The 20,337-nt window shown below is 38.2% G+C and overlaps 1 protein-coding gene across 1 annotated transcript; it reads right to left on the minus strand.

The window, feature by feature from the left end:
• Nucleotides 1–575: 575 nt before the first annotated feature.
• Nucleotides 576–6,222, minus strand: LOC116760176 (C-type lectin domain family 4 member E-like). The gene is made up of 6 exons (XM_032644644.1): nt 6,026–6,222; nt 5,122–5,214; nt 4,431–4,520; nt 2,430–2,581; nt 1,702–1,817; nt 576–902 (listed from the first exon to the last, which is right to left on the minus strand). The coding sequence occupies exons 1-6, from the start codon at nt 6,060–6,062 to the stop codon at nt 752–754; spliced, it is 639 nt and encodes a 212-aa protein (XP_032500535.1). The 5' UTR covers nt 6,063–6,222; the 3' UTR covers nt 576–751.
• Nucleotides 6,223–20,337: the final 14,115 nt, after the last annotated feature.

Raw genomic sequence — 20,337 nt, forward strand, 5'->3', positions numbered from 1 at the left:
ACTATTGGACTCTGGTTCTGGCTGAGCAATAGATACATTTGGGTGCGATCCAGTTAGTCAATGGAAGAGAATAGAGAGGAAATGGAGTTTCTGAGATGAGTAGACTGGATGACAGTCTCTTTGGAGCTGAAGGTTAGCATAATCTTTCTAAGAAGGTGCAGTGAATGCCTTTGGCCGGAAAGTCCATACCAGTCTCTTAAGCAGGAATACGTTTCATGACTTGAAGAAGTTTCCTACTTATTATATAGGAGAACATAGGAGATATGCTTAGGTAGGGAGTGAAAAACAGGATGAAATTGAAAAGAAAAGACAGACCTTTCAGGAACTAAAAAGAAGACATGACACAGAGCCTGATTTCGAATTGTTCAAGGCACTTTCCAAAATCCTCTTCTTTGCTGGATTTGGTGCTTGTTCTGTGTCCCTGTATTTTCTTACAAATACTCATAACTGAAGCAAATGTACCAAAAGGAGAAATACTCCTTTCCCCCGCCACCCACAACATTGCTAGAGAAGCTTGGTAAATTCTGAGAAATCCTGAGACTGATGTAGAGAAAAATGCACTTCTGTCAATATCATGAATTATAACATTCAAAACGATGTATTTTTATTTACATCAAAGCAAAAAACACTTATGAAGTCCTTATAAAGTGCAATGCACACTTATGTTGGAGTTGTGCGGCTGTGATTATCGCTTGTTCCTTCTCACTTATACGTTTACGTTGTGCTTTCTGTCTTGGTGATTTTTCTCTGTTCAACTATTTCTTTCTGGCATTTCACAAATCCGAAACATATTGAAGAAACAGGGCATATCATTCCAGTTTTGCCTTGGATTTGAAGAGTCTCTTACGGTGGCGCAGTCCTCCACTGTTACTATGTTGTTGGGCTCTCCTATATCCCAGAAGCTGAAAGAGAGAGACATGGGAGATTTACAAGAGGTAAAGTGACCTGTAAACTAGGCAAATTACACTTGTGTTGTTTAACTTCACAACAATTTTGTGAGGCAGGGATTATAATCTCTTATTGATAAAGAAAAGGAATCTCAGAAAAGCTAAACCATTTCTCTAAGTCACAGAGTTTGTGAACAGTGAAGTTAAACTGGATCTTTCTGACTTGCTGTTCTGCGATGATGTCTCATGGCTTTAGATCCAGAATGAGATGTTATGGGAAGGATTGATATCCTGATGGATTTGTTTCCTTCATACTCATATATCGTGTTTGCTCCCTTATTCTACAGAGTTTGTATTAACTGAGGCGCATACTTCAGTCATGTTACAGTGCTATAGTGAAACGATGTGTTAAAGGATCAGAGCATCCTACTTTCACTCCATAAGAATCTGTTGTCTTTCTCAAATCACTGTTTTTGTCTCATTGACTGCAGTTTGTGGGCATAAGACTACGAATTCCACTCTTTGTCTTGCATGCATTTCCAATGAGTTATTTCACAATTCTAAGCCTCTTCTCATTTCATCTCTTATTTCCCCTTTATTCTTGAGCTAGTTCTAGGAGATGGGAGCAGTAGGTCCTTGTACTTCTCTTTTCTGTCTTCTACATCAGCTCTTTCCCTTCTTGCATCTAATATCACCAAGAATGGACTTGAATATACCTCCTGGACCAGAAGGAAGTTCTGAGGACTCTCCTCAACGGTGGTCTAACTTTACAATTTGGGCTAGTGTTATAATTCTACTACAAGAAGGAAGTTACCTCAGAGACTTTGTGAAAGGTGTACCATCTACCCATTGCCACTGACCCTCAGTCACCTGGTCCGTCAGTCCAATATAAAACTCTTTCCTTTTAGGTTTCATACTGTAAAGGAATTCCTATGGAAGATACACACAAAATATGAGGAGATCAATTATTCCAATTCTGAGCAAATGTTGAATGTAATTGTTATTAAAAGAAATAAAGTAGGATCTAGACTAGAGAAGACAGAAAAATGGGCCTGAAGTGGTAAGATCATAGAGGATTACCTCCTGATTTGTTTACTGTGGTAAAACATAACATAAAATTAAACCAATGAAAAAGAACCTTCAACAGAGAAGGAGGTTCTCAGTAACACAGTCAAAATTTGTCTACTGTTATTGGTAGCCCAAAACGTTACAAATCATGGCTTAAAGATAATGGACATTTTGCTTGCCCCCTTTCACATGTTTATAAACATACTGGTCATTCTAAAATGAAGTCCCAACCCTCTTTTTTCCTGCCTTACTAATTAAGGAACTGAACATGGAAGTTCCTTTTTTTCTAGTTTCTTCTAGTAATGAAAATAAAGTTGGTATTGACTTACAGAAATGGTAAGAACAGCATGTATTTCAGTAAATTCACTTAACAAATAGTAACTGTGGGCCAAATACAGTACACATGTATGGGAAAAGGGATGTGTCCTGTGAAGGGTGTTTCATTGGCACTGGAGGAAGCTGTACTCCAACTACCTGCTCCTCCTGTGTGTTGATAACCACCAGATGAGCTCCCATGCTCGAGCAGTTTTTTAAGCTTGCTGTCCAGGTCATGGTGTTAGTGGAAAAGAAATAGCAGCTGGATTGAAAATGTACCCAGTTCAATGGACAGCAATTCTTGACTGAACCTAGAAGGAGAGAAGTTTCTGTGAGAGTCCCCACAGAACTGGGTAAGTTACAGAACTGGGTAAGATAACAGAAACCTTCCTCTGAGCCCATAAAGTTCCTCATTTATCGTCCGAAGCCTTGGAACCCCTGTTATGCTACTGACATGGAACCCTATTATCTGTTCATAGACTTCCAAGTTCAGAGGAAAATTATGCATTTTATCTGAGTGACCTCTAAGCAGCCACCTCTCATGTTGCCCAAACAATGTACCCTCCACAGAATCTCCAAACTGGTTGTCCAGATGGGCTACAGTTCTTAGACTTATAGAATTTAAGTCTTTGAAGTTTATGGGAACCCTCCTGCACTGTTGGTGAGAATGTAACTTGATACAATCACTATGGAAAACAGTATGGAGGTTCCTTAAAAAACTAAAAATAGAACTACCATGTGACCCAGCAATCCCACTACTGGGCATATACCCTGAGAAAACCATAAATCAAAAAGAGACGTACCACATTGCTCATTGCAGCTCTATTTACAATAGCCAGGACATGGAAGCAACTTAAATGTCCACTGACAGATGAATGGATAAAGAAGATGTGGCACATATATACAACGCAATATTACACAGCCATAAAAAGAAACGAAATTGAGTTATTTGTAGTGAGGTGGATGGACCTAGAGTCTGTCACACAGAGTGAAGTAAGAGAAAAACAAATACTGTATTCTAATGCATATATATGGTATCTAAAGAAAAAGAAAGAAAGGTACTGATGAACCTAGTTGCAGGGCAGGAATAAAGATGTAGACATGGAGAATGGCCTAGAGGACACGTGGTGGGAGGGGGAAGATGGGCGAAGTGAGAGTAGCATCGACATATACACACTACTGAATGTAAACTAGTTAGCTAGCGGGAAGCAGCAGCATAGCACAGGGAGATCAGCTGGGTGCTTTGCGATGACCTAATGATGCGGTGGGATATGGAAGGTGGGAGGGATTCTCAAGAGGGAGGGGATATGGAGACATATGTATGCCTTGGCTGATTCACTTTGGTGTACAACAGAAACTAACACAGTATTGTGAAGCAATTATAATCCAATAAAGATCTATTAAGGGCTTCCCTGATGGCGCAGTGGTTGAGAGTCCGCCTGCCGATGCAGGGGACATGGGTTCGTGCCCCGGTCCGGGAAGATCCCACATGCCGCGGAGCGGCTGGGCCCGTGAGCCATGGCCGCTGAGCCTGCGCGTCCGGAGCCTGTGCTCCGCAACGGGAGAGGCCACAACAGTGAGAGGCCCGCGTACCGCAAAAAAAAAAAAAAAAAAAAATCTATTAAAAAAATTAAAAATAAATAGTACAGTCTCTCTCAATTTAATGGTAAGGAAATTATGGCCCACAGAAGGAAGTCATTTTCTACTGTCATGTAGAATTTTGCTGAGACTTGGATCAGGAATATATGCAGGAGTATAGGGAGCATACCTCTGAGGTATTTCCAAATTCCCTACTCCATGCATTTTTTTCTCCTTCACCTCATTTTGGAAGCAGGTGAGGAATGAAAACAAAAAGTGCACTTCTGGGAATAACACCTTCCACTTCTAGATTAATTCTTCAGACATATACCTCAAATTTATTCTAAAAGTTTGCTCTAATGTCTGCAAAGTGTCCTGCCCCAATGCTAATTGCACTTCCAAAGTTTTATTCCTCTCCTCTTACCAACTCCTCATTATTCTCTGACAGTACAGGCAAGATTTTGCATTTTGCTTTTAAAAGACAGGACCTAACTCGACTACTTTGTTTATCCCCCAATCAATCTAGAAGCCAGAAAATGTTGATGTGTAAATTTAGCTGTTCAAATTTGAGGACAATTATACCTAATCCATCATTGTAGCAGGTGAACTCCGTGGAATCCTCGAGTGGCTGGAACTTTTTCTCATCACAGAGCTGAAAGGTGTGATATGTCACTGTAAGGAAAGGGGCACAGTTAATGTTCATTACTCTTGATAAAAATACATTATGTCATCTCTGTAGTTATAAAAGTACCAATAATTATGATATTTCCTTACTATCTACTTTTCCTTCAGCATGGAGAGGAACCGAGATTTACTTACTCAAAGAAAGAAGAGAGAATTCACATTTCATGGTTTTCCTGATTTGTGAAAATAAACGTACTTCTTTTCATGCCCAAAGACCCAAAGAAAACAAATGTGTTTGCGCTCTCTCTTATGCCAAGTCTAACCTCTCAAACCTTCGTTCCAAGAAGTGATTTGTTGTGCCTCTGGCTAGGATCTTAGAGCAGGGTTACACTAATGACAAGGGTACGGGGGTGTGGGTGGGGGACTCAGGGCCACTAAGGAGATAAAAGCTGGCTTACCGTGAAAAATGTGTCACAGGTCACTGAAATTTGCTAACAGTTTTATACTGGTTGGGGTTTCTGGCTTGAGATAAATAGGGGGAAAATTGGAATAGAAATACCCTTTGTGGGAGAAGAGAACTTACAGGCAACAAGGAAGAATTCACTCCTAATATTCACCACGGGGCTTGAATTTGACCTTCAGAACTCACCAACACATCTGGTGATAAAACAGGCACTCAGCAGCAAGATGCAGAGCCCAGCAACGGTCCATAAGAACACCTGGGAAGAGAAGCATCCTCTTTCTGGAGAAAGACATAGACATGGTCAATCTTCCCTTAAAATCTACAAAAGAGATATAAGAAATTCCTATTACCCTGCTTATCTCCTTCCACTTGCATTGTCTATATTGAGTAATCCTCAAACTTCAGCATGCATCAGAATCATTTGGAGGGCTTGTTAAAACACAGATTGTGGGGCCTCACCTCCAGAGTTAACAATTTAGTAGAGCTGGTGTGGAACCAACAAGTTCCCAGGAGCTGAGGACGCTGCTGGCCTGGGGACCACACTTATACAACCACTGGAGTAATTCGTTACAAACTTTAAGACTCTGACTCATAGACTTGGATAGATGTGCAATTTTTCCTTTCTAACTCTCCCAGATTTCTCCCCTTCTTTCCCTATTTTTCTCTCTCTCTTTCTCCCTCTCCCTCTTCCCTGATTTTCCTGTCTCTCTCCTGCTCTCCTCTTTTCAGTGTCTCTTTTACCAAGTCCTTTGTAAGTGAGTCAGATAAAACACTGATGATCTAGGAGTTCCTCTCCTCCTCCCTCCCAACACACATTTTACCTACAAGGAGAGTGAGTTGCAGAGATGTGAAGTGACTTGCCCAATGGGACACAATGAACTATGGAAAGGGTGGCTCTCCCTAAACTCAATGTCCAGCAATCCGGTGTAACATCTAGTCTTCTAACCATCCTCTTTTATTTTCCTCTCTTTCACTCTCTGTCTCTCCTCTTTTACTCTACTGGATATTTTCTATTGTCCTATCCCCAACGTATTTAACATCTCTTCCACAAAAAGATCTACGAAAGGAACGGGCTAGTTGCAAATTTTACCTGTGCTTTGTGATGCAGACGATTTGGATGAATCCATTCTTTCTCTTTCTGTCTCTCCCTCCTCCTCTCCGTCTCTCTCCTCAGTTTCTAAGTATAAGAGTGTTTTGTTGTTAAGATTCAAAGAAAAAGAATCTTTAAGGATGAATACTTTAACTGTATTTTAGGAAGCTCAACCCTAAGACTTAAGAAAATTAACTTGCTCTGTGACTGTGTGTTTAAGTCAGGATTTCCTTTATTGCATAAGGAGGACAAGGGAGTTTATTGGGCAGCAAATCAGTCTCCTCACTCCAGGAAACAACAAAATGGGGAAATGATAACATTTTAAGTACCAACAGAACAGACTGAGCTCAGGGAGATATGAGGGGCTTAAAAAATATTGTTTTATTTTGGTCGATAAAACTTTTCTGCTTTCTTCCAGACTTAACTCATCCCTAAATTTTTCCTTGACACCTGTGGAGCTTACCTCTGCACTCCCAAGTTCACTTTGATCTCCTCTTTTAAAAAATTTTTATTGGAGTATAGTTGATTTACAACGTTGTGTTAATTTCAGGTGTACAGCAAAGTGAACCAGTTATACATATACATATATCCACTCTTTTTTTTTTAATTTTTAAGATCCTTTTCCCATATAGGCCATTACGGAGTATTGAGTAGAGTTCCCTGTGCTATACAGCAGGTTCTTATTAGTTATCTATTTTATATATAGCAATGTGTGTAGGTCAATCCCAATCTCCCAATTTATCTCTCTTCCCACTTATCCCCTGATAACCATAACTTTGTTTTCTACATTTGTGACTCTACTTCTGTTTTGTAAATAAGTTCATTTGTACCCTTTTTTTAAGATTCCATATATAAGTGATATCATATGATATTTGTCTTTCTGTGTCTGACTTACTTCACTCGGTATAACAATCTCTACATCTATCCGGGTTGCTGCAAATGGTATTATTTTGTTCTTTTTTATGGCTGAATAATACTCCATTGTATATATGTACCACATCTTCTTTACCTATTCCTCTGTTGATGGACATTTAGGTTGCTTCCATGTCCTGACTACTGTAATTAGTGCTGCAGTGAACATTAGGGTGCATGTATCTTTTTGAATTATGGTTTTCTCAGAGTATATGCCCCGGGGTGGGATTGCTGGGTCATATGGTAGTTCTATTTTTAGTTTTTTATTCACTTCGATCTTTACTTTTACACATTCGTTAACTGAAAAGGAGACACACCATTTGGCACAGAGCTGGACACATAGTATATGTATTTATACCTTAGTGATGTGAATTTCTTTGCATCTGTCATGTTTTTCCTTCCTCTTTCATTTGAGAGTCTTAAACAGTCTATTATTGTGGATTTATATGTCTTTTATCGAGTGGTGACCAATAGGCTATTTTACAGGTCCGACTCAGTTGAACAGCCTCATGTAGCCTGACTACGTACTTTGAAACTCAGCCCAAGTTCTTACATCATGACAGCTTCTGAGGCTTTGGAGGCTCAGTAGGAAGTTTAATTCTATTGTTCTGGATTATTTGGAGGTTTTTGTTTTATATTGTAGCCTATTTCTCCTAAAGGGAAAAATGAATTTGAATGTCAGAAGAAGCAATTTCAGTTAGACATTAGAATATAGTGCCTTTCTGGAAGATTAGCTGGATATAGTCATGTCCCATTACTATAAAATACTTAAGAATAAGATCAACTGGTCTCAGTTGATTTAAATTCATGTTAGTTTCATATATATATATTTACATAATATTTAAATTCACATTTTATATTTATATATAAATATAGAAAACCTGGTAATCCCCACACCCGATGACTCACAGACTTGCTATGTGTTTGAAGATATCCCTGTTTTCAAAGGGACTTTTTATTATTTCCGTGTACTGGTCAATTCCCTCTGCATTCTCCATTTAACAGTTACATAGATAGATTAGAGAATGTTTAAAAATTATACACGTTTATCTTGTAAACATATGCAGTTTAATGTGTACTACCAGCAAATGGCTTTTAACTGGTAAAAAGAGGGAAATTATCTAGTGGGTGAGTTATATGAATTATTAAATGATAAATTACACTGACCACAGTCCATTATTTATTAATCATTATCAATCAATATTAATAAACAATTATGCATTCATGATATAATGAATATATAATTAACGACATTAATAATCATGTTTTAACCAGCCAAAATATGTATATGATTTTATCCTTTGTTTTATCACTTTTCCCCAAATTATAAAAATAATATTTTTATAGTTAATAATGTGAGAAAAATATGACAGGTAAAAGACCTCCCATCTATCCTTAGTACATGCTTGTAAAGTCAATCACAGTGAACAATTTCTTGTATCTACTTTGAGAGGTTTTTTTAAGTTTATATATAAGTGCAGTTTCTATATATTGTATATTCATTTTTATGCAGTATTCATTTATTCATGTATTCATTTTTATGCAGATAAGATCATACCATGCATGCTTTTATGCTTTGAAAATTGCTTTTACATTCATCAATGTATTTGGAGTTTATCTTCTTATTTCTAATGTTTAAATTTTGCCATAATTTATAGACCAGGAACTTTTGAAGGACATTTAAACCATGTCCAGCTTTTTGTCACCCTAACAAATGAGGCGACAGCTTTACACATATTTGCAGGTGCGCAATTTTCTGTTCCGTGATTCACGGCCAAGTGTTAAAATCAATACTTGGCTTGAGCTTTCACAGAATAACTTTCTGGGATATAAAAATAAATCTTATATTTTGTCGGAAGGCAATTCTTTTCATTGTAATTAATATTGAAACCTTATTATGTAAATACAACACAGGACATTATAGTGTAGGAACATTAATTACTCAACAGGGCGGGTGGTATATTACTCTTGTGACCATAATGCCGCAAATTTTCCATACAAGACAAACACTTCCTCTTCCTTGTGGGAGAGTAGAGAACAAGATATTTTTGGATACTTCACTTTTCTTTAATCCCTTCTTATTCATATCCTTTAACAACAGTGAAACATTCTTCCTTATTAAATATGATTTTTCATGAATTTTTCTCCCTTGTGAGGCAAAATTGATATTCTGCTGCTAATTTATCTTTGTAAAATGTGAAAAATTCCCCAATAGAATTCATCTTAAAAGACTTAAATGGAAATTAAGTGTTAAAAATCATTTATTTCATTTTTAAAGATTATTACGTCTAACAGAGGTATTCTGCAAAGATTAGAATTATGATACAATTAATTTCTATTACATTTGTATTACTTTCTCAAATTTTATAAATGTGTGTTAAGTATATTATTTAAATTTTTATGAATGATTTTATCAAAGATATTTCACTTTTTAAATAGTGTATCTACTATCAATGTCCTTATTAACTTTATAATTTTAAAATAAAGAACTTTTCTAATAAAAGTTTCTATTTAATATTAGTTAATTATTAAATGAAGTTCTTGATATTTAACTTTGTATATAAATTTAGCAGGTTTTTCAAAACCATTACTGTAGCATTTTATTATTGATAATACATATAGATTTATATTTCATCACACCGAAAAGAGTTTCAACATATAAATCATGTAAAGAGTTTTTTGATTCAATTTACAGGTCAAATGCTTGATTATATTTAAACAAATGTACAAATATTAATAAATTCAAACAAATGCTAAGTTTGTATTAAGATGATTACCTATGTGATTACGTGAACAATGATGACACACAAATCATGGGGCTCCAGAAATGACCTACAGGTAGACATTCAGCTGTTTGACCTTCCAAAGATAGAGGGTAAGGCCTCCGTGAAAATGCAGATTCTGATGATAAGGTTGCCTAGAGGCAACGGCACATCTCCTACCTTTGTATACTTGTTTGATTAGAGTCACAGGATAAATTGCTAATGGTAGAATTGTCTTATTAAAAAGTATACATGTTTAAAATTTATAATAGACAACAATACATTGCCATCTAAGAATTCTGTACCAAATTACACGCTTACCTAGTAGTATATAACTTACAAGTTTCTCTAAACCCTTACCAACATTGGACACTATCAAACTTTAAAATATCCCATCTGAGAGGCAGAAAATATTATCTCAATCTTTTTTTGCATTTCATTAATTACAAATGACGTTAATAATCTTTTAGTTCAATTTGTTTGTCTTTATTTTCTTAGAAACTCTTCATAACTATAGATAATTTGGGGGAGGGTATATTTCATCTGTTTCTTATTGATTTGTGAAAGTACTTTACATATTTAGGAATTATCCATATATTATTCACATGTGTGGCAAATAATTCCCCAGTTTATTGTCTTTGACTTTATTTATTTATTTATCTATGTATTTATTTATTTAGTGGTGGTATAGAAGCTTTTACATTTTCAAGTAGTAAAATTTATTAAGATCTCCTTTATGACTCCTTTATGCTGTGCTATGCTTAGAAAAGATTTCTGCAATTCAAGATGATAAATTATTCACCAGTATTATAAAATAATATTGAAATTTATTTTATGTAAGAATTGACATAGGAGTCCAGCTTTAATATTTTATAAGTGGTTATTTATTTTTACACATATAACTGAAATACACATCTGTTTTGTACATCAAATTCCCTTTTTATATTTACATTACTACTGGACTATTCCTTCACTACATTCAAAATTATGTTATTATTGTAGTGTGTTAATGTGTTTAACTCTTTGGTAAGACATATACACATTCATTGCTTTTAGTTTCCACACTTTTGTTCTGCATCACAGGTTTATGAGAAAAATTTAAAGTCATGTTTCAAAAAATAATATTTTAACATAGAAATACATTGAATTTGTAAACTAATTTAGGAATAAATGACACTTTCACAGTATACAATTCTGATTGTGATGAATATTGCCCATTGGCTTCCAGGTCCAATCTCTACCCTCTGCACCTTGTTCTGAGCCCTGAGAGGCTGACCGTTATGGAGGACATCAGTGGGTTCCCTTGTTCTCTGGCTTCCTGGTTAGGATTGACCATGGGAAGCATCTTCAGGGCATGGGAGGGGGGCTGTATTCTTCTGCTGAAGGGTACAGAGCCTATCCAAGTCTCTTGCCTACAGTTCTGAATCCTCTCTCCAGATTTAGTAGTGATGGCAGCCCTTGCTCTTCAGGTCGTAGGGTGTGTGGATAATTCCTCTCTAGCTGTTGCTAGCTCCCGGATGCTTCATCATCATTGTTGGCTTCCTTAACCCTGCCCACACCTTGTAAACAGTCCTCTCATTAAACTCTTGTCAATCACCCCCTTTGAATATGTCATCTCTTTCTGCAGGAACTCTGATGGACACAAGTACATTTGGGATTTCAGGAGCTCTTCATACAGCTCATTCTGTAACAGAGACTGATTATAAAACCTAGATGAGAACTGAGTACAAGTCATTTTAAGATGATAGCCAGAATCCATGAGAAAACTTGTAAGCAGGCGTGAAGTGGAGTATCAGAGGTCACTCCTGAACTATGACGAGATTGAATATGAAACTAATATTAGAAAATACTTTAAATTTGCTGGCAAATATAGACAGGATGAATGCAAGCTGCTAGATTTTTGCCAGTGAGTTATATTTTTGAGTCCTATGAGAGCACCTGTTGGTTTGTATTGTGGAAATGAGGTATATTGGATGCACATATATTTATAATTGTTTTATCCTCTTGATAAATCGACCACTTTATCACTATATTATGACCTTCTTTGTCTCCTATTGAAGTTTTTGACTGAAAGTCTATTTTGTTTGATATAAGAATACACGTTTTTAGTTTCTATTTACATGGAATGTGTATTTCTATTGTTTCACTTTGAGCCTATGTGTGTCCTAAAAGCTGAAATGAGTTTTTTTAGGTAGCATGTAGTTGGGTCTTGTTGTTTTTTTTCTTTGTTTTTTTGCTGTACGCGGGCCTCGCACTGTTGTGGCTTCTCCCGTTGCGGAGCACATGCTCCAGACGCGCAGGCTCAGCGGCCATGGCTCACGGGCCCAGCCACTCCACGGCACGTGGGATCTTCCCGGACTGGGGCACGAACCCGCGTCCCCTGCATCGGCAGGCGGACTCTCAACCACTGTGCCACCAGGGAAGCCCCGGGTCTTGTTTTTTATTTTTTATTTTTTAACCCCATCAGCCACTCTGTGCCTTTTAATTGGATAATTTAATCCATTACATTTAAAGTAATTATCAGTAGGTAAGGTCTTACTATTGCTATCTTATTAATTGTTTTCTGGCTGCTTTGTAGTTCCTTTGTTACTTTCTTCTTCTCTTGCTGTCTTCCTTTGTGAATTGAATGGTTTTAGATAGTAGTATAATTTGATTACCTTCTCTTTATTTTGTGTGTACTATTATAGGTTTTTGTTGTGTGTTACCTGAGATTTATTTGAAATATCTTACAGATATAACAGTATTTTACATTGATAACAACTTAATTTTTATTGCATACAAAAACTACCCTTTTACTCTCTCACCTACATTTTATATTTTTGGTGTCACAATTTACATATTTCTATCCATTAAAAAGCTATTGTAGCTATAACTATTTTCAATACACTTGTCCCTTAACATTTATAGTAGAGTTAAGTAGTTAACACACTACCATATTACAATTAGAGCATTCTGAATGAAACTCTAAACTTACCTTTATTGGTGTGTTTGTATATTTTCATACTCTCATTTCAGCTTGAAAAACATCTGCCAGTGTTTCTTTTTTTTTTTTTTTTGCGGTACGTAGGCCTTTTACTGCTGTGGCCTCTCCCGTTGCGGAGCACAGGCTCCGGACGCGCAGGCTCAGCGGCCATGGCTCACGGGCTCAGCCGCTCCGCGGAATGCGGGATCCTCCCGGAACAGGGCACGAACCCGTGTCCCCTGCATTGGCAGGCGGACTCCCAACCACTGCACCACCAGGGAAGCCCTGTCAGTGTTTCTTTTAAGGCTTGTCTAGTGGTGATAAACTCCCTTGGCTCTTGTTTCTTATGCAAAGTCTACCTCCCTTGTTTTCCTAAGGACTTACCTTTTTGGGTAAAGTATACCTGGTTGGCAGTTTTTTCCCAACACTTTGAATAGATCATTCCATTCTCTCCTGGCCTGCAAAGTTTCTTCTGAAATATCATGATAGCCTTATCAAGGTTCCTTTGTATGAGAGAATTCTTTTCCTAAATTTTCCAATTTTTTTCTCTTGCAGTTTTTAAAATTCTCTCTTTGTCTTTGGTTTTAGACAATTTTATTACAATGTGTTTTGGAGAAGAACATTTCAGATTGAAATTTTGGGGTGACCTATTAATCTCATGAATTTACATATCCAAATCTCGCCCCAGGTTTGGCAAGTTCTTTACATAGCCATGACCTCTTTATATAGCTTTTTACCCTTTCTTCTCTTCTCTTTCTGGGACTCCAATTTTGCATATATTGTTTCCCTTATTGTTGTCCTATCAGTCCCATAGGCTTTATTTATTCCATTTCATCTTTTTTGCTTTTGAAACTCTGACTGGATAATTTCAAATGATCTGTCTTCACTTATTCTTTCTTCTGCTTGGTCCAGTCTGCTGTTGAAACTCTCTATTGAATTTTCAGTTCAGTGATTGCATTCTTCAGCTCCAAGATTTCTGTTTAATTCTTTTTTATGTCTTCTACCTCTTTGTCAAACTTCTTATTTTGTTCTTGTTGTTTTCCTGAGTTCACTAAACTGTCTTTCTGTGCTCTCTTGTGCTCTCTTGTAGCTTTCAGAGCTTCTTTAGAAGGATTATCTTGAATTCTTTGTTGAGCTATTTCTGTATCTTCATTTTTGGGGGTCAGTTACTGGAAGTTTATTGTGTTTCTTTTTATTTAATAAATTTATTTTATTTATTTATTTATTTTTGGCTGTGTTGGGTCTTCTTTGCTGCGTGTGGGCTTTCCCTAGTTGCGGCAAGAGGGGGCTATTCTTCGTTGCGGTGTGCGGGCTTCTCATTGCAGTGGCTTCTCTTATTGCGGAGCATGGGCTCTAGGCATGTGGGCTTCAGTAGTTGTGGCACGCGGGCTCAGTAGCTGTGGCTCATGGGTTTAGTTGCTCCGCGGCAGGTGGGAGCTTCCCAGACCAGTGGTTGAACCCATGTCCCCTGCATTGGCAGGTGGATTCTCAACCATAGTGCCACCAGGGAAGCCCTTATTGTGTTTCTTTAGTAGTGTCATGTTTCTCTGATTCTTTGTGATCCTTGTAGCTTTGCATATGTATCTGCACATTTCAAGAAGTAGTCACCTCTTCCAGATTTTATGGTATGATTGGTAAGGAAAGACCTTCACCTGTAGGTGGCGGCATGCCGGAGTGTGCTCTGACCCTGGGTCTAGAGGTGAAGATCATCAAATGTGAGGGCTTACGCATAGCACAGGGAGATCAGCTCGGTGCTTTGTGACCGCCTGGAGGGGTGGGATAGGGAGGGGGGGAGGGAGGGAGACGCAAGAGGGAAGAGATATGGGAACATATGTATATGTATAACTGATTCACTTTGTTATAAAGCAGAAACTAACACACCATTGTAAAGCAATTATACTCCAATAAAGATGTAAAAAAAAAATGTGGGGGCTTGTGTTGGTTTTATTTTGAGGAGGGGGTCATGGTGACTCACCAGCTCAGATCACTGAGGTCTACATCATCAACAAGTGTGTGGTCCTTGGTGAACACTGAGAGGGTGGGGTCCTGCAGAGACTTTATAGGCTATTGGGATCCTCAGTAGCACCTCCAGGTCCAACAGTATGGACCAGGACTGGCAGCTGTAGTGGCTGGAGCTGATGGTGTGCACACACTGAGCTGAAGGGGCCACCTGTAGGTGCCCGTGTAGTGGCAGGGGCCAGTTTTATACACATATGTAGTGCTGGGGCCACTGCACTGGCGACTGACTGCAGGGGCACAGCTGCAGGGGCCCTGGCTGTGGGTGTGCATTCCTGTGGCTGCAGATTCTCACCATGGGCTCATGGCAGTGGCTTCTGGTGATGGGGACTGGCTGGGGGAATGCAGATATACAGCTAGAGGGCCTACCTGCTGGTGAGCCCAGTGCTACACCCAGTGACAAGGGGCAGCGTCGGATTTGTGCCCACAAGCAACTGTAGAGGCCATGGCTGTCAATGTGCCCTCCTGTGGCTGTACAGTCTCCCCATGGGTATGTGTTTGGCAGTGGAGGTCAGCGATGGGAGTAAGCCCAGAGGCACGTAGGTATGTAGATGCAGGGGCCAACTGTAAGTGAGCCCAGTGGTATAGGCCAGTGAAAGGAGAGAGGGTGAGATCTGGGCTTACAAGCAGTTGCAGGGGTCCTGGTTGACTTTTACTATTGTTTTGATTGTTTGATTTTTGCATCTTGGATTGTTTGTTTTTCTTTGTTTTAAATTACCAAATTGCTCATTGTTAGAATTTTGGGAGAAGGAGGTTTTGAAATTTTTTTTTATTCTACCATTTAATCATATAAATTTCTTAAATAGCTGTCCCTGCTTAGGTTAATTTGGGGGCATGGGATATTTTCCAATAGCGCATTCTGGTCAACATTAACAGAGAGCTGCAATGAATGATATTTTACAAACAGATTTAATAATTTACATCTTTATGTATAACTGTTTTAAAACCCGGGAACATGTTTCTAAGGAGTGAAACAGGCTGTTGTAATAATATTTAAGCAATGCCTGTGAATAATCTGATTCAGTTCTTTCTCAAGGCAAAATATAATTTTAAGAGGCTTCTGAAATCCTTTGCTTTCACTTTAGTTATATTATCCCAAGACAATAAAATTTGTTGGGAATTTCATGTTGTAGAGGGACTGTTGATGTGTAAGTTAAAGGAGTGTTTCATAGAAATTCTGAGGAATTTTAGCTTCCCCAGGTCTGTTCAACTGTCAATGAACAGATGAAATATTTGGAAATTTCTAAGGCTAACTGCGAAGATGTAGAAGGTCTCAAAGAGAACAGAAGAGTTCAGAATTTTTAAGGAGAGTGGAAATGGCCATCATTTTCTAAAATTAATTTTTATTGGAGTATAGTATCTTTACAATTTTGTGTTAGTTTCTACTGTACAGCAAGATGAATCAGCTATACATATACATATATCCTCTCTTTTTTGGATTTCCTTCCCATTTAGGTCACTACAGAGCATTGACTAGAGTTCCATGTGCTATACAGTAGGTTCTCATTAGTTGTCTATTTTATACATAGTATCAATAGTGTTTATATGTCAATCCCAGTCTCCCAATTCCTCCCACCCCTCCCCCTTGGTGTCCATACATTTGTTCTCTATGTCTGTGTCTTTATTTCTGCTGTGCCAATAAGATCATCTATACCATTTTTTCTAGATTCCATATGTATATGTTAATATACGACATTTGTTTTTCTCTTTCTGACTTCACTCTGTATGACACTCTCTAGGTCCATCCATGTCTCTACAAATGACCCAATTTCGTTCCTTTTTATGGTCAAGTAATATTCCATTGTATGTATTTACCACATCTTCTTTATCCATTCCTCTTTGATGGACATTTAGGTTGCTTCCATGTGGAAATGGCCATCTTTAGTTAAGTTAGGATAGATATATGGAATTGTTAATTTACAACTGTGTGTGCTTCCAAAGTATTGGTTTTAATAAGTACTAAATAATCTTTAAATTATTTAGAATATGTAAAATATCTCCCCATAGAAATAAATAGGCCCTCAAATTAACACAAAAATTTGTTTAACCCATCAGAATTGTGAGGTGTTTGCTAATAGCTTATTCAGGCTATCTTTTTGTAAGTGAAGAGAGAGATATTGTGTAGAGAGACTTGGGTAACCGTCAGCTGGTCAGTCAGGTAGACTGAGCAGTCACAACTCAGAGGGGGTGTGTACATGATACGACGTTATTATTTCCCAGCAACGTCCTCTACTGTGCTGTGTCAAACTTCTCTTCCCTGCTGAGTACCAGATATTTTAATAATAATTTGGCAGATCCCTTGGTTTTCAGGTCACTTTCACTTGTTAAATTTCCACTCTAGGACTTCCCTGGCAGTCCAGTGGTTAAGACTCCGTGCTTCCACTGCAGGGGCATGGGTTCAATCCCTGGTTCGGGAAGTTTATGTGGTATGACCAACAAAAAAAATTTTCCACTCTAGTCTTATCTATCTTAAAGCCGATTTTACATATCTTATTTATATTTATTTCCCCCTTCTCCAGTGGATCTTCTAACCCACTGCACCACAGGCATAGGCCATGGCCTGAGGAATCTGCAGCAAAGGAAGGAGGATGTGTTCTGCTCTTTGAATACATTTCCTCTTTGAAATAGCCCCTTCCTTCCGGCTTCTGCATTTGGCCTCTGTTTTAGGGCACACGGAGGAGAAACAGAGAGGAGAGTGGTCATTCTATGGTTTGGGCCAATGATTCCTGGTGAAGAAGCATTTGCTTAGGCTGATTTTGGTTCCGCTGCACCCTAGTGGTATAACGTGTAGTTTTGGGACCTAATTTTCTTGGAGGCATGTTTCAGTTTTTGTCTCTGTCACCTAATACTGCCTCAAGGAAATGAATTTTACACCCATAGCTCAAGGCGAGAAATTTCCTCACTTGGAAGCTGTCTGAGCAGCCATGTGGCTCCTTTCTTCTTGTTTACACTCTGGAGGGCCTTCATATGGCGTCAAGGAAACCAGGGGTCTTCTTCTTCCTCTTCTTTCCAGGCATGCTACATCATGAAACACTTTCCCTTACCGGTATAGACAGCTCCAGCAGCTTCCTGCCTTCAAAAGGTACAAGCTCTCTTTATAAGTTATCACCAAATTGTAGAGAATGCGTCAAGCTTTCCCAAGAACAACTTCACCACCCTCCATTAGAATATAAGCTCCACATGACGTAGAATTAGTTGGTTGTTCATCACTGTATTCCTAGAGCATAGAACAGTTCAGACCTCGTAGGTGTTCAGTATTTTTTTATTGAAAGAATAAATAAATACAATTGTATCAAGATTTTATTTGTTTTTAAAATCTTTAATACAGGTTGGATGACATCAGGTTTCAATTAACCAAATAACCTATAGTCTTGTGGCTCTAAACTGATGGTCATTTGGCTCCCTTCCCACTGAGGATATTTGGTAATGTCTGGAGACGGTTTTGGTTATTACAACTCAGAGGGGGGTGCTACTGGCATCCAATGGGTAGAGACCAGGGATGATGCTAAACATTCTAAGACGCAAAGGAGCAAATCAAAGAATTATCCAATTCAAAATGCCAATAGTGTCAAAGTTGAGAAACCTTGTATTAATATATTAATTATTTAATTATAATAAACAAATTATTCAACTAACAAAACCGAATTATTTTTTAAATATGCATTGTCATTTTCAGTTATCTAGACAAATTCCTGTTTTTAAAGACGTCTCTCAATTCTTGAATCACCTCAGTTTTTTCAGGACATTTTTTACAGACAATATGGATGTTTGATTGTTAAATGAAACGTTTAAAATAGGCATTTAAAACTTTTTCCCAGAGGGCTTTTCAATGTGAATAAAACGACACTATGGCAAGTTAGTCCTTAGATTGTTGGGATAAGTTTTTATGCAGAAGACTTAACTATGACTCTGATGTTAACTATACTCTTGATCGTAAACTTCATAAATAATCTTTCATTATAAACTGAGCAAAAGAAATATGGACATGCAATAAGTCTGAAGCCTCACCAATAGCATGCAAAGACTCATTTCATTTTCTTAGAGCAGATCCACTCTAAAGCATCTTAGTTGAAATTTCTAATCCTTTCCTCCAACAATAAATAGTCCCATTTGTATTTCAGAATTATTATTGCAGGAACATATGGCTTAGAGAACTTTCCCATTATATGGTATTCTTAAATCTTTTCCTGGGGGTAGGATTCTTCTTTAATATTCTTCTTTAATATTGATTCTTTAAGGCTTACAGAAAGCTATTTATTTAAAATTTAAGTCACAGCTTTATTGAGATATAATTACATATCGACAAGTTCACTCTTTTTTTTTTTTGACAAGTTCACTCTTACAAAAGTCATATATGGAAAGCCTATAGCTAACATCATACTCAATGATTAAAAATGGAAAGCTTTCCCTCTAAGATCACATTAAAGGAATCATGCACTATGATCACGTAGAATTTATGCCTGGAATGCAAGGATGGTTCAACAAATGCAAATCAATAAATGTGATACACCACATTAACAGAATGAAGGAGAAAAAACACCCAATCATTTCGATAGATGTAGAAAAAGCATTTGACACAATTCAATGTTATTTCATGATAAAAGCTGTCAGCCAATTATGTGTAGAAGGAACTTACCACAACACTATAAAGGCCATATATGAAAAGTGAACATTGTGAAAAACTGAAAGATTTCCCTCTGAGATCCAGAACAAGACAAGGTTGCCCACTATCACTTCTATTTAACATAGTACTGCAAGCAGGTGAGGTCAGCATGATGGCAGAACAGGAGGTCTTCTTCTTGAACCCCTTCCCTCCTCAGCAACAATAACTGGGCAGCCATCCACAGACAAAAGTGCCTTTGTGGAAGTTTTGGGATCCAGGTAGGAGACTGTGATGTCCTAGTTTTCTTGGTCAAGATTGATGAGGGCCATTTTGAGTATGCAGGCCCATGCCCAGGTGGGCTGACCCAGAAAGGCTCTGTATCCCTGTGGACTTGGCTATAGCATCACTTGGCGTTGGTCCTTCCCCCGGCACCATACACTAAAGGGCTTGGGATGAGTCACACCTATCTGTGCCCACAGACGACGGTAATGGCTATGGGCCCTGAAGTGGCCCATGACCTGGCTCCAGCCCCTCTCAGCCATGGTCTGGGAGCCCCTGGACAAGTCTGCCAAACTTAGTCCAACTGTAGATTCTGAAATGGCCCTGTAATTGGGCCATAGACCCTGCTAGCCATAGTCCCCAAGCAGTCCTGTCGGCCCAGTGATCTGGAGGCAGACATGCCCATCTGTGCCTCCAGAGATCCTGAAATAGACTTATACTTGGTTCCAGCCTGTCCTAGCCACAGTCCACTAGCAATCCTGCCAGTCCAGGGACCCAGTGGATACTGAATCCATAACATATGCCTAGTTATTTATTTACAAATATTTGTTATGCATTTCCTAGTTGTAGTAACTCTACTAAGTGCTGGGGACACAGTAGTTGTCAAAAGGCATGCCTCTGCTTTCATGTAGGTTATGGCCTATTGAAGGGAGTATGTATTTAACACATGAACAAAAAAGGAAACATGTTATTGTAAATTGTGTTATGTGGTATAAAAGAATAAATGGAGTCTTATGATAGAGAATTAGCATGGGATAGCTGATGTAGACAGGGTAGT

Source organism: Phocoena sinus, chromosome 10 (assembly GCF_008692025.1).
Source record: "Phocoena sinus isolate mPhoSin1 chromosome 10, mPhoSin1.pri, whole genome shotgun sequence".
In the NCBI taxonomy this organism is placed as follows: Eukaryota; Metazoa; Chordata; class Mammalia; order Artiodactyla; family Phocoenidae; genus Phocoena; species Phocoena sinus.

Excerpts from the sequence above, each read along its gene's own strand:
- LOC116760176 (XM_032644644.1), bottom strand. The coding sequence starts at position 6,062 with ATGGATTCATCCAAATCGTCTGCATCACAAAGCACAG. Across the intron at positions 5,215-6,025 it reads GTCTGCATCACAAAGCACAG|AAAGAGGATGCTTCTCTTCC; the intron begins GTAAAATTTGCA and ends GTCTTTCTCCAG. Across the intron at positions 1,818-2,429 it reads TCAACACACAGGAGGAGCAG|GAATTCCTTTACAGTATGAA; the intron begins GTAGTTGGAGTA and ends TATCTTCCATAG.